At 45.8% G+C, this 13,543-nt stretch overlaps 2 protein-coding genes across 2 annotated transcripts; one reads left to right on the top strand and one right to left on the bottom strand.

Annotated features, from left to right (window-relative positions):
* Positions 1 to 810: 810 nt before the first annotated feature.
* Positions 811 to 5,950, top strand: HYPK (huntingtin interacting protein K). The gene is made up of 4 exons (XM_070953938.1): positions 811 to 1,063; positions 4,691 to 4,746; positions 5,404 to 5,455; positions 5,576 to 5,950. Exons 1-4 carry the CDS (start codon positions 878 to 880, stop codon positions 5,669 to 5,671), a joined length of 390 nt encoding a protein of 129 aa, XP_070810039.1. The 5' UTR covers positions 811 to 877; the 3' UTR covers positions 5,672 to 5,950.
* A 48-nt stretch (positions 5,951 to 5,998) lies between these two features.
* On the bottom strand, positions 5,999 to 13,147 carry MFAP1 (microfibril associated protein 1). Its single transcript, XM_070953939.1, has 9 exons — positions 12,966 to 13,147; positions 12,639 to 12,858; positions 12,418 to 12,547; positions 11,865 to 12,056; positions 11,536 to 11,640; positions 11,292 to 11,452; positions 7,424 to 7,583; positions 7,139 to 7,228; positions 5,999 to 6,989 (listed from the first exon to the last, which is right to left on the bottom strand). Exons 1-9 carry the CDS (start codon positions 13,045 to 13,047, stop codon positions 6,807 to 6,809), a joined length of 1,323 nt encoding a protein of 440 aa, XP_070810040.1. The 5' UTR covers positions 13,048 to 13,147; the 3' UTR covers positions 5,999 to 6,806.
* Between the last annotated feature and the right edge of the window lie 396 nt (positions 13,148 to 13,543).

The raw sequence follows: 13,543 nt of genomic DNA, 5'->3' as shown, positions 1-13,543 counted from the left end.
TTTATTGATTTACAGGAAGAGAAAGCAATTCTGGTTGCCTAACATTACAAACCAAAATAAAACAAACAGAAAGGTAAACATAGTAAGTACAAATCAGTCAGAACTGCTTTAACCTGGATTCTAGGCAGATGCAAGTGCCAGGCCTCAGTCTTGTGGTATCATCTGCAATGAGTTTAAGAAGTAGAGAGCGGTCTTGGTGCAGTTAGTTTAGCCACTAGCACTGATGTTACCTCTTCAAGAAAACAACAAAGCTCAGAGAGCACCAAGGCCCCTAGCACCAACCGTGAGCTACAAATATTTTCTTTTATTGGTAGCTTAGCCACTGTTTGTTAGCCCCAGCTCCTCCTGTAAGTCAGCCAAGGTGATTTGCAGTTGGCTCCATGCTGTGATGATGGCCTCTCTGAGAGGTCATGTATCAACTTGTTTCTAACAGTTCCTTTTCAGAGAAGGTTGTGGCTCCCTCTCCAGCAGCATCTCTATGTTGATATCTGCTGCTCGGAGGGTCTATCTTTCAAATGAGGCTTTAAGGCTCTGTCCAGCGCTTGGCGGCCCGGCTGACGAGACCCTTCTTTCGCACCGAGGGCTCCGCCTTGCAAGGCCGCCCAGATCTGCGGTTCTTCCTCCTTCCTGCAGCCAGGGAGGCCTTTGCGCGGCCGCCTCCTCTCGCGTTAGCCGCCGCTTCTTCAGACGCCCCTTCCCGCTTGGCTGCTCCTCCAGACGCCATCTTGCGCCGTCCTCCCTGCCCCCCCCCATCCCCGTTGCTGCCTCCGCCCCGCGCCAGCCGGAAGCGGTAGCTGCCTCCACCGGAAGTCACGTCCGAGCTTCCCTTTCCGAGCTCTGCGGTTGCTCGAGCGCGCCGTCCCGTCACTGCAGGGCGATGGCGGCCGAGGGAGACGTGGAGCTGGAGCTGGAGGCCGAGCCCAACGGCTCCGCGGTCGGCGGGGATGGCGCCGGAGGGCGCCCAGCCGAGAAGCCGCGAAAACACGACAGCGGCGCGGCGGATCTGGAGCGCGTGACCGACTACGCGGAGGAGAAGGAGATCCAGAGCTCCAACCTGGAAACGGTGCGGGGCGGTGGGGAGGAGGAAAGGGTCCCAGCCCCGTCAGCCTTTCCCGCTGCCCCCCACGCGGCCGCTCAAGTCTAGGCAGCCGGCCTTACAGTTCCTTCCCTTTGAATGGCCCAGAGACACTACGCGCCACTTCTTTTTCTTGGGCTGCATTCATGTGGACTGGAAGATTACTTTCCCCCCGAATTAATTTCAGGTTCTGTCCACATTCCCATGCGCCAGAAGGTAACCGTGTGCACCCACAGCGAGCTTAATTCATATTTCTCGACACACAATCTATCCCATAATTAAGCCTATCCTTAATTCTATACATCACCCCTGCATTCAAATTTATTTAATTTCTGTAGTGCCTAACTCAACTAATTCTGGGTAGCTTACAATTCTAAAATTGTAAAACAATTTAAAAAATAAACATATTAACAAAATAAATAAGCACAAACATCTATGCCCTTTTTTTTCTTTAATACCTGGCCTTTTGCCGTTCTCTTAAATTTATTTAGAAACTTTTTACTGTTTTAGACAAACCTAAGTACATTTTTTCTAAATATGTAAATTAAAGTCACAATATTCAACTTGCCGTCCGTTGGTGAAATGTCGGAGATGGCTCGGGAGTTCATGGCTTCCATGACGGCCATAGACCTGACCCAGTTAGTTCATGGCCCCACTCACTGGGGGGGACACACTCTGGACTTGATTTTTGTCTCTGGCCACTGGTTGAGTGGTCTTATTATAGGGGATATAGACATGAAACCCTTGTCATGGTCAGATCACTCACTCCTTCGTCTGGACCTTTGAACCGCTACATCCTGCCGCAGGGAGGCGGAGCCAATTAGGTGGGTCCGCCCCAGGCGCCTGATGGATCCTGATAGGTTCCAGATGGAGCTTGGCCATTTCCTGAAGATCTGGCACACGACTCGGCCGAGGACTTGGTGGCTGCCTGGGATCGGGTGGCTGGTGGGGCCTTGGATCGAGTCGTGCCTTTGCGGCCTCTGACCCGGTGTCGATCCCTCGCGGCTCCTTGGTTCACCGAGGAGCTGAGGGAGATGAAACGCCGGAAAAGACACCTAGAGAGCGTTTGGAGGGCCAGTCTCGCTGAATCTGACCGAACACTGGTAAGGTCACATATTAAGACCTACTTAGTGGCGATAAAAGCGGCAAAGTTTAATTACTGTTCCGCTCTTATTGCATCATCAGAGAATCGTTCGGCCGCCCTGTTCAGGGTGACCCGCTCCCTGCTCTACACGGGAGCGCGGGAGGACCCCTTGGAAGGCAGGACCGAGGATTTCGGACAATATCTGTATGACAAAATTGCTCAGATCTGGGGGGGATTTGGACTCTGACTGGGTAGATTCGGGCAGGGTGGCGAGGAATAGTCTTGAGAACGTTATCTGGGCAGAATTTGACTCTGTGACCCCTGATGACGTGGACAGGATTCTGGGGAGACTTAGTGCGGCCACATGTTTACTGGATCTGTGTCCCTCCAGGTTAGTACTGGCTTCCCGGGAGGTTACACGAGGCTGGCTCCAGGGAATTATTAACGCTTCGTTGAGTGAGGGTTACTTACCCACAGCCTTGAAAGAGGCGGTGGTGAGGCCTCTCCTCAAGAAGCCTTCCCTGGACCCGGCAGTATTAGCCAACTATCGTCCTGTCTCCAACCTTCGCTTTGTGGCGAAGGTTGTCTAGAGTGTGGTCGCACGACAGTTTCCGCAGTACCTGGAGGAAACGTCTTATCTAGATCCGTTCCAGTCGGGTTTCAGGCCCAGGCACAGCACGGAAACGGCATTGGTCACGTTGGTAAATTATCTCTGGAGGGCTCGGGACAGGGGTTGCTCCTCTGTTCTGGCCCTGTTAGACCTCTCAGCGGCTTTTGATACCATCGACCATGGTATCATGCTGCACCGGTTGGAAGAGTTGGGGATGGGGGGGCACCGTGTTACGGTGGTTCTCCTTTCTCTCAGACCGGTCGCAGTTCGTGTTGGCAGGGGGGCAAAGGTCGACCTCGAGGCCTCTTATATGTGAAGTGCCTCAGGGGTCAGTCCTCTCGCCCCTTCTGTTCAACATTTATGTGAAGCCGCTGGGCGAGATCATCCGTGGCTTTGGGATGAAGTACCATCAGTACGCTGATGACACCCAGCTGTACATCTCCACCCCAGGCCACCCCAACGATGCCCTTGAAGTGATGTCCCAGTGCCTGGAGGCTGTGCGGATCTGGATGGGGAGGAACAGGCTCAAGCTCAACTCTTCCAAGACTGAGTGGCTGTGGTTCCCGGCATCCCGATATAGTCAGTTGACTCCATCACTGACTGTCGGGGGCGAGTCTTTGGCCCCCGCGGAGAGGGCGCGCAATCTGGGAGTCGTCCTGGATACGCAGCTGTCCTTGGAGGAACATCTGACGGCTGTAGCCAGGGGGACCTTCTGTCAGGTTCGCCTGATTCGCCAGTTGCGGCCCTTTCTTGATCGGGATTCCCTGTGCACAGTCACTCATGCCCTCGTCACCTCTCGCCTGGACTACTGCAACGCTCTCTACATGGGGCTCCCCTTGAAGAGCACCTGGAGGCTCCAACTGGTCCAGAATGCGGCCACACGGGTAGTCACGGAAGCCGCATGACGCTCCCATACAACACCTCTCCTGCGTGAGCTGCACTGGCTCCCAGTGGTCTTCCGGGTGCGCTTCAAGGTGTTGGTTATCACCTTTAAAGCACTCCATGGCATAGGACCTAGTTATCTTCGAGACCGCCTGCTGCTACCGACGGCCTCCCATCTACCTGTGCGCTCCCACAGAGAGGGCCTCCTCAGGGTGCCATCAGCCAAACAATGTAGGCTGGTGACCCCCAGGGGGAGGGCCTTCTCTGTGGGGGCACCTACCCTCTGGAATCAGCTGCCCCCAGAGATAAGGAGAATCCAAGACCTCGGTGCCTTCTGCTGTGCCCTTAAAACCTTCTTTTTCCAGCAAGCCGGGCTGGCCTAACACTTTTTAAAATGTTTTTAATTGTTATTGTTTTTAATCATGGGACCAAATTTATATATATCTTTTTAATTGTATTTTAATGTTTGTAGTTTATGTTTTTACTTGGCTGTTCACCGCCCTGAGTCCTCAGGGAGAAGGGCGGTATACAAATTTTAAATAAATAAATAAATAAATAAATAAATAAATAAATAAATAAATAAATAAATAAAATATGCCATGGTTTTAGCCAGCTTAAATCTTTATAGCATATAAAGATTTATAAATAAATCTTTACAAATATAAAACATTACAATTTTTAATGTTATGCTGTTGCTCCAGAAATCTTTATTTGGTGTTTGGGATTTTACTACCTATACAAATCTGACCTAATGTATCTGAAAAATCAGATTTTTTTCCTGGGGTACCTCTTACACAAGAATTCTGCAGAATAAAATTATTTTATTCCCTCAGGTTTATTGGAACTCCTGCTGTGCATGGAGATTTCCATACTGCTGTTTCAAGTGGTTCCACAATGAAGAACCACTGAAAAGAAACAGGAAGAGTTCAAAGCAATTTTAAAACTTTTTGATGAATGTATAATGCCTGTTGCATATTCTGTTTTTATATATGCAAACATTTCAGATATCTAAGCTTTCATTTTGTTTTGATTTTCCTAGGCCATGTCAGTGATAGGGGACCGAAGATCTAGAGAGCAGAAAGCAAAGCAGGAGCGGTGAGTGCTTGAACAGTTCCAAACTTCTGTTCCCAAGAGCAGCATAGGTATAAAACTACAGAATTCAACTGATTTCCTAGGTGGAAATTATGGCTGTGTGTTTAAGGGTGGTAGTGAACACATCAAAAGAGAGTGGTATACTATTTCCCAGGCCAAATGCAAAACCTACCATTCTACATCACTCTACCTGTCTTGGCAGTAGTTGGAATACTCAGGAAGGTTGCCATGCCCTGAAGTTCTTTGAGAACTTCTTTAAGGTCTCCTGCTTGGCCAGGGGTTGGACTAGAAGACCTACAAAGTCCCTTCCAACTCTGTTAAACTGAGATGGGATGTTTTCTATATCCTTTACTAAACTATCATATAATTTCCCTTTTAGAAGTGTGCTTGTTTAAAATTCATTTGAAATGAACTTGGCATTAAAAACTGATCTGCTCTTGTAGTTTGAGCTTACTTGCCATAGCTGAAATAAATCTTTAATGTCTGATGTCTCTTTTTTTGCTATTGGAAGACCAAACCTGGGCTTTTTGGGGTTCTGTTATATAGACAGTATTATCTGTGTTATGTGCCATCTGGCATACTTGTATGGGAAAGAGGGGACAGAAGGACTGTAATCTTGTCTGGATGAATATAATCCTGAGCCATTTCTCTTCATTGTAGAGAAAAAGAGCTGGCAAAAGTCACCATCAAGAAAGAGGATCTGGAATTGATTGTAAGTCTAGCGTAGAGCTAACAAGTTGGCTTGACTTTAACAGATATTTGACATCTCAGAAAGGCCTGCATGGATACCTGCAATTTGTACTGGCTAAAAATTTCCTTCTCCTTTTTTTAGATGAATGAGATGGAGATATCTAGGGCAGCAGCAGAACGCAGTTTACGAGAACACATGGGCAATGTGGTGGATGCACTAATCACTCTTACCAATTGAGAACTCTGTGCTGGGTGTATTTTTGTGGAGAAAGTAAAAAAATATGCCTTTGGAGGGCAGGTTAGGCACTGCATGACAAATTTTCAAGTTATTAAATAAAAGTGTGATTTTCTAACTTGTGTTATATATAGCTTGATCCAGATTAACCAGTTATCTTCCCCAATTAACTGAAAAGTTATGATTTTAAATAGACCCTTCAAGAATTTTACTGAACTCCACATTTTCTACGTATGCAATTTTTAAATTAAAGAAATGCATTAAAGAAAATCAGAAAAAGTCTATCAAGTCTTGTGACTAATCTTTTCAAGGTAAAGAGGAACATCTGGAGATAGGAAAAATAAACTTTATTCCCAACTTTATCATTACTTATACCCTTTTTAGTGGTGATTTACCAAATTCAGTGGGGTCAGACCACCTCAGAGAGATCATGAGCTTTCCGTTTCCCAAACTGCAGCTATAAAATCAACCCTGGCAATGTGAGACCAACAGATTCCAAAATAAAAATGGAACAATCTAATGTTTATCTGGAAAGTGAATTTGTATAAGTTACATTGTATTAGCTCTAATGCTATTTTATTTGCAAACAATCCTCTAATGCTGCCACTGTTCTATCAATAAGAGCAGAACAAGGAAGGGGCTTTTTCCCTGTTAAAGACAAACTTGCTTCACACAAGCACTAAAACAATGTTTGCATGATGTTCATATGGTTCATTTAGTAAATTATAGAAACAAATAATAGCTTAGGATGTTTCATGAAAGCTGCTTTCCAGCCTTTTTCTATGGCACATCTATCTTTAACATGTATGCAGCAATACAGAAAGTGTTTTTGTATGACAGGATCAGATCACCAAACAACCAGGATAAGGTCACTTTTCACTCTTAAATTCAGATGAATGGGTAATTTAATAGTTTGTCCCCCCCCCCCCACGCTATTTAAACAGTGTTCCTATAAAGAGCAGTTGTCTTTACAGTCAGTCAAAATTAGAAATGGGACTGCAAAAGATCTAAAGGAGAGTCTGTTAAGTTGAAACGGCACCAGCTTAGTCAATTCAAGCCAATGAAAATATTTTGTGGTCACAAGTAACAAAGTAGTTGAGCCAGAGCTAAAAGAGGGATCTGGATGATCCTTCCCCACTCAAGTCACTTTCCGCTTCTTAGCAGAAGGTCTCTCAAAGACATCCCGCACACCAGCTGCCTTCTGCTTGAAGAACTTTGTATTCTGGGCACTCTCCTGCCCCCAAGCAGAGTCGAAGGAAGTTGTGTCCTGGTCCACTAGATGGGTGTATTTAGTCCGTCCAGAACGCCCAAAGTTCTTCACCTGGATAGCAAAGAGAAGAAAGTGGGGGAAGGATTGAGATGAGGTCTCTGGAATTGCTCACCTGGCCCTAATGCTGTCCAGAGAATGCTGGTGGGAGTCACAAAGCTTATCCTGGTTCCAATCCACAACTGGGCTCCTCTCCCATTTACCTGCATGACTTTAGGTAAGATTGTCTTGTTGAAGTGATCCTCTAGAGTTGGTGCACTGAAATCCCTCTTGTACACATCCTCATCTTCATCCTGAAGAAGCAAGAGCACACCTGAGCACAGGGAAGTCTGAGAATTATTGGGGATAAGAAAAAGACCCCAACACTCTAGTTTGCAGGGAAGATAAAATTGAAGGGGACAAAGCCATTATACAGAGGATGACAAAGGGCAGGTCTAGCTGTTGAACATATATTTGATCCTCTTTCAGTTTTGGGGCAAAATGCTTACCATGAAGAAGGCACCCCGGTGATAATATTTCTGCAGGAATTTGTATTTGCCCTTCACGGCCTTATTGGTGATGACCTTGCCGTTGGCTCGGAGCTCAGCCCGGCGTTCTTCCTCAGTCAAATTCCGTACCCGTTCAATCTCTGCTTTCTCCTTCTCCATCCTATATAGAATAAAAACGTTTTAGCCACACTGTCCCTCCTGATGTTCAATAAATGACTTTTACGAAATCAAACCTTTTGTCAATGCACAACATCTGTACAATGAAATTGAATTTTAGCAGCTTGCAGATGCCTTTGGGCACGGAAGGTTGCCAAGCGGCCATCGGGCTTGTCCAGTATTACAACAGCCTAGTTTTGTGTTCCTGACAGCACATTAAGTTTTTTTTGTGAAAATTTTTCTTTTAACACCCCAAGAGTCAGATCATATCATTATGGGATTTACAATACTCCCCTTGATAGTTTCTCTAGAACCCAGAACTGACAATGGCCATAGAGTCATCACTATTATGGCCCTTGACCAACTGCTGATTTAGTCTTATGCATATGAAGGCCTTTCACTGTTGCAGCCTGAAGAGGATAAGGTGGATAAGGTGCTAGATAAAATGCAACTTATAGCAATAGCACTTAGACTTATATACTGCTTCATAGTGCTTCAACTTATCATTGTGATTTCTCCCTTGCTATTCCTAGTTCATCACATTGGATGGGAAGAATCGGGTTATTCTGAGAAAGCAGAAACTGCAACTTTAAAAGGGAACAATCAATAACTATGTCATGATGCTATTCTCTAGGATTGGAACCATCTGCTCCTTTTTAATACTCACTTCCAGGCCAAGATGCTTAGGAGTGGCTGCCCTATGATCTCTGGCATGCTTGGCATTTGGTACAGACTATTTTCAAGTCATCTTGAATGAAGTAGTTTGATTGGGAGATCTCTCTCCCAAGCCAGTTATCTAGGTTGACTCCCCACAGAGCCTTTATACTTGCTGAATTCAATGTTTTGCCATCCTTGTTGCCAGAAATAAGGTTTCCTGCACATGAGCAGCTCTGCTGTCCTTTTAGAGAAACTGAATAAATCTTGCAGGCTCTTTTGCAGTTTGGCAAACTGACTTATGAATCCCCTATTAAGCTACAATAGCACAAAGCAGAAGAAAAATCAGAAGCCTGAACTGTCTAGAAAGGTGAGCAAATTCTGTACCATCCTCTTTGGTGTTACACATTTGAGAGTGTAATTATTAATTATGCTGCTAACTTAATCTATACAGTTGCATGTTTTTATGTAGTCATCTAGCACATCGTGCACAAACTATCTTTCTACCCTCCTGTTTTGATTCCATCGACCATGGAATCTTTTTGTTCACCACCTTGCAAAACATGATTTCACTACCACCTGGAAAATCTATCCCAAAAGATGGTAGATGGTAGGCAGCTCTTCAGCTCCATCAAAGTTTATCTATGGAAACCTATAAAGAAAATCATAAAGGATGAATTTTGTTAAATGGATATGATGTAGAGTTTAGTCATAAATGTGGACTGTTTAAAGAGTATGGGATGGCCACATCCGTGACAAAGATGGTGTTATTGTGACGCACAACCTACAAAGAGATTAGTTTTTTAAGCATACCTGAAGAATTCTGACTAAAAGGTTATAAGAGGAGCAAAATTTTAGAAGTTCAGTGTGGCTTTTGGCTGGGGGCACAGGCTGGATGCCTGATCTTCAGTGAATTCCTGACAAACATATGAACTGGAGAAACTACATTCTCATTTGTTGAGTCAAATAAGTATGTAATGAAATGAACATGTTCCATAGATTTGTAAGATGCCTAAGGAATGAATCTGTGTATGACACAATGAGGACTAGGGATCTGAAACTTAATTCATAAAATATCAAAGGGGATTAGAAAGATGAGCAAAAGCAGTTGTGCCAAAAAAGTGAAAGCAAGAGGACGTGATTAATCTATGTACCTCCTCTACTTACTAAAAAGGTGAAAATGGATGGGGGAAATTTTAAAATATGCAAATGATAACATATTTATTGTAAGTTTGGTTACAAGAAGTAAATGTTTTCAAGTTTACTACCTGTAAATTGGGTGTATCAGAAGAAAAAAGCTCCATGCCAAGACACTAGCAGCTTAAGTAGCAGGTAAAACAAAAAGCACCAAGAATGAATGAGTGCTGACAAGACACACTTGGAGTAGAACACCAGGTCCAACTCTGCTTGCCACAATACAAAAGGGATGCTGAGCAACAAAGATGGTGAGCGGCTTGGATGCAAAATCCTGACAAGAGTGCTGGCAAGAACTGTATTTTTAGCCTAAAGAAGAGAAGGCTAATGAGAGATAAAACAAGCACTCTTCCATAATGGAAGGCTCAGCACTGGGAATAGAATAGGGTAGGACAAGAATGGAAGTTTTACAAGGTGAAATCCAGCCTAGTTTACATAAGGCAGAATTTCCTGACTGTGAGAAGCAGTGGAATAGTTGGCCTCCCACCTTGGAACTAACAGTTTTCAACAAAAGATAGGAGAGCCATTGATCTGGGATGCTCTGAGGATACCCACTCTGGGAAGGGGGTTGGGAGTGAGGCTGAAGGGTATAACTGACTCAAAAGGGGGAGGGGGAAAGGAGAGGCATCATATGTAAAGGAAGGGAACAAGCAGAGACTAAGGAAATGAGCATAGAGGGCCCAGTCAAAAGCATCTGGGCAACAGAAGAAAAGGATATTATTATTGTGGAGGTGTGATTCCTTTTTCAAGCCAGCCATAAAATCTGGATTGTTCCTTTCTGGGCCATGTTACAGAACTTTCAGAGAAGTGCCTTAATAACAGTGAGAGACTTCGGCTACTCAGATATCTACTGGAAAGCCATTTCAACCAGACTGCCCAAAGATTCCTCGTAACTGTCACTATTTAATTTTTTAGAAACTAGAGAAGAGTCAAAGAGATTGGCTGCTCAAAGAAGTAAAAGGAATAAGTAGATTAGGAGGAAGTGACCACAAAATTTTGAGTCTAAGATACAACAGAGAGAGACTGGAGCATATTACATACATGCATATTAGATTTCAAAAAAAGCCAATTTCAACAAGTTTGAAGAAGTATTAGGCGACAGTATCCCTGGGACAGAAATCCTTAAAACAAAAGGAGCACAAATGGGTTGGAAACTTCTTAGAAATACAGGTGGTCTTCTGTTTACAACCAGTAGTTCAGTGATTGTTCAAATTTATGTGGAATGCTGCCCATCGCAGCATTCTTCTGGTCACATGATAATGATTTCAATGTTCCTTCCCAGTTTCCAAAAGCACAGACAATGGGGAAACTGGCAAGAACTCAGAAGTTAAGCAAGGTCATATGAGGTCACATATTCCTCCCTAAAGACAGCAACCAGAATTGTCAGGGAAAGCTGACACTAAGTCATGCATTCATGTGATCTCATGCTTTCTGACATGCCTCTGTCCTGTATCAAAGGGGTTAATGGAAAGATTCCCCCTTTTGCAACTACTGTGCTAATATGCAAACTGTTAAACATATTGTGCAAGATTGCCCACAATGTGAATTCTCTGCATGAAGCAACATCAGACAAATGCCTGGATAGCTGAATTGGACATCCAATTATGAGGCCACTGCCGTACCCATCCACTGATCATCTGTTTGGCAATGGAACAAGCTACTTTGGGAGGTGCTAGAGCTGCTTACAAAGGCTGAATAGCCCTCCATCAGAAAGCTGTAGCATTGGAATCCCACACTGGGAAGGGGTCTGGATAAAAAAAAATCAGGCACAATAAATAACTTGGCATTAATGATCATTCTCCCCTTGTGAGGAGAGAAGGTTTTAACTTTTTACCCAATCAAAGCTCTATCTGATTATACTTACGCCTCACGTTCCTCACGATCTCGTTTGATTCGCTTCAATTCTCGCACTTTCCAAGCTTCATATTCTTCTTCATCATTCTCATCATCGGTATCCAAAGCATCAAGGGCTGCCAAAGAACGCCTGTTCTCCTCCAATTCCTTCTTGGCTTCTTCTTCTACAATCTGCAGCAATTTAGGGGAGAGTAAGCCTCCTGAAGGACCACATTTTTTGTGTCTCAATCACCTGCTCCTTCCTTTCCCAATACCTTCAGCGTGTACTTGCGCCTTTCTTCAGCCATACGTTTGGCCTCTTGCTCCAGTTCCTTCTGCTTCAGTGCCTCTGCTTCTCGCTCCTGGACTGTGATTCGGTCCTTTCTGCAACAGATATTTGTGCCGAGTTGAATATCATCCAAATTAAATATTTTCTAGAAGAAAACTTTATTAGAATTCACACCCATCGCTGCAAGAAAAATGCCTTGGAGCTGTAATTATATGCCACCAACATATTAAAAGAAAAGCTGTGAAATACCACTCAGCCTCAAGAGATCAATGCCTACTGTCACCTCCTCCCCTTCCTTTTCTTAACTAATGGAACTTGCTTGCGAATGAAGACAGGTTTAAGACGTGGTTCAGTTTCATCTTCACTATCTGTATACTCCTCATATTCAGACTCAGTTTCAGACTCCTCCCCAGAACGGCCTTCATCTTCCAGTTCCATCACTTCCATCTCCTCATTCTTGCGTTCCTGAGCACGTTGGCGCATCATATTACGTCGACGTTCAATTTCCTGTTAAGGAGAGATAAAGGGAAAAGGTTACCATGTGTCCATGTATCCCTTACCCCATTCCAACCGGTCAGGTATCAATTTATGGCTATATTAAAATTACACAAGTGTAGGCTCTTTACATGTTAAATGGTCCAGCTCCAGCTCCTGGAATCTCTAGCAAAAGAATCTTGGCCATTTCTTGTGGAAAAATGGCCAAGATTCTAGATGCTACCAATCAGAACACTGGGCTACTGCAAAAATATTCCCCCACATTTCTAAATTCAGCTGGGCTCATTGCTGCCGCTCCTGCAAACCTCCAATATTTGCTCAAAGGTGCAGTCCAATGCCAAACGCCACACTTGGCTCTTCCGCCTGTACATACCTCATCGTCTACCTCTTCCTCTTCTTCCTCACTGGTGTCCTCACGCTCCACATGCCAAGCTTCGCCCTCCACTTCAGAATCGCTCTCCCCCACCACTTCTGGCTCCACAATCTTGCGGTGCCTTGCCAGCCTGGAAAACAAAGGCCGTTTTCCTCTCTCTGCCTCTGCTGGGTCGCAAAAAAGAATCCAGGCTTGGCCCAGGTAGCCTGGCTGCCACTCACCTCTCTTCCACATCCTCACTGACGCGGTTCTGCAGGCGCCGCAGCCGGGGGTCGCTAGCCAGCTCCTCCTCCTGCTCCTCGGGCTCCAGCTCCTGCTCCTTGGCCTTCTTAATGAACTGGAACTCCTCGTCTTCCTCGTCGGAGGACTCCATGGGCGCATAGTCGGGGCGCTTCCCCGAGACGTACCGCTTCACCTTCACCTTCTCCATGGAAATCTCCCCTGGAAGAGGCGGGCGGGGTTCAGGCTTTCCAGCTGAGTCCAGCACCCCCTCTTCCTTTCCCTCCGCCTCTCCCCGCCGAGGAGCCCCCCTTCCGCCCCCTCCTCACCCTTCTCGTTGCGGACGGGAACGGCCCCCGCCGTGGACTGGATCGGGGGCTGCTTCATGAGGGCGCTGCTGGAGCCCGACATGGTGATGGGGGGTGGGGGCTGCGAGAAAGGACAGCAGCTCGACCGCCGCGCGTAAACACAGGACTAACGGGGGACAGGCTTCCGCTTCCGGCTGCTCTGGCCTCCTTCCGGTTCCGGGGGCCGTGGGGGCGGACCCTCGCGACCTTCCGTGGGAGCTGCACCTGCGCACTTTTTTCCGAGGAGGGCCTTAAGCGGGGCCTGGGAGACAACCCGAAAGCTCTGGGGTGTCGCTCCGGCTTTCGAGTCCGGATGTCAAGCTCGCATATTGGCGTAAGGGAATGGAAGCGCCTAAAGCCCGGGGGTGGGCGGGGAGGCTTGCCGCCTCTGCCCGGCGCGTGGATGGGACCGTCAGTCGGTTGCGAAGGAGCAGGCGGACATCTTTCTGACCGAAAAAAGAGGAATTATTCAACAATTATTCACCAATCTGGAAACAACGGTACATATGTTAGAGGGAATAATAAAATATATTTGGCAAGGAAGAATTGCAGCAATCACA

The sequence above is a fragment of the Pituophis catenifer genome, unplaced genomic scaffold (assembly GCF_029215685.1).
Source record: "Pituophis catenifer annectens isolate HBS135680 unplaced genomic scaffold, rPitCat1.0.hap2 SCAF_14, whole genome shotgun sequence".
Classification (NCBI taxonomy): Eukaryota; Metazoa; Chordata; class Lepidosauria; order Squamata; family Colubridae; genus Pituophis; species Pituophis catenifer.
Note: the sequence above shows the minus strand (reverse complement) of the source record. Positions and strands in the feature narration are given on the sequence as shown.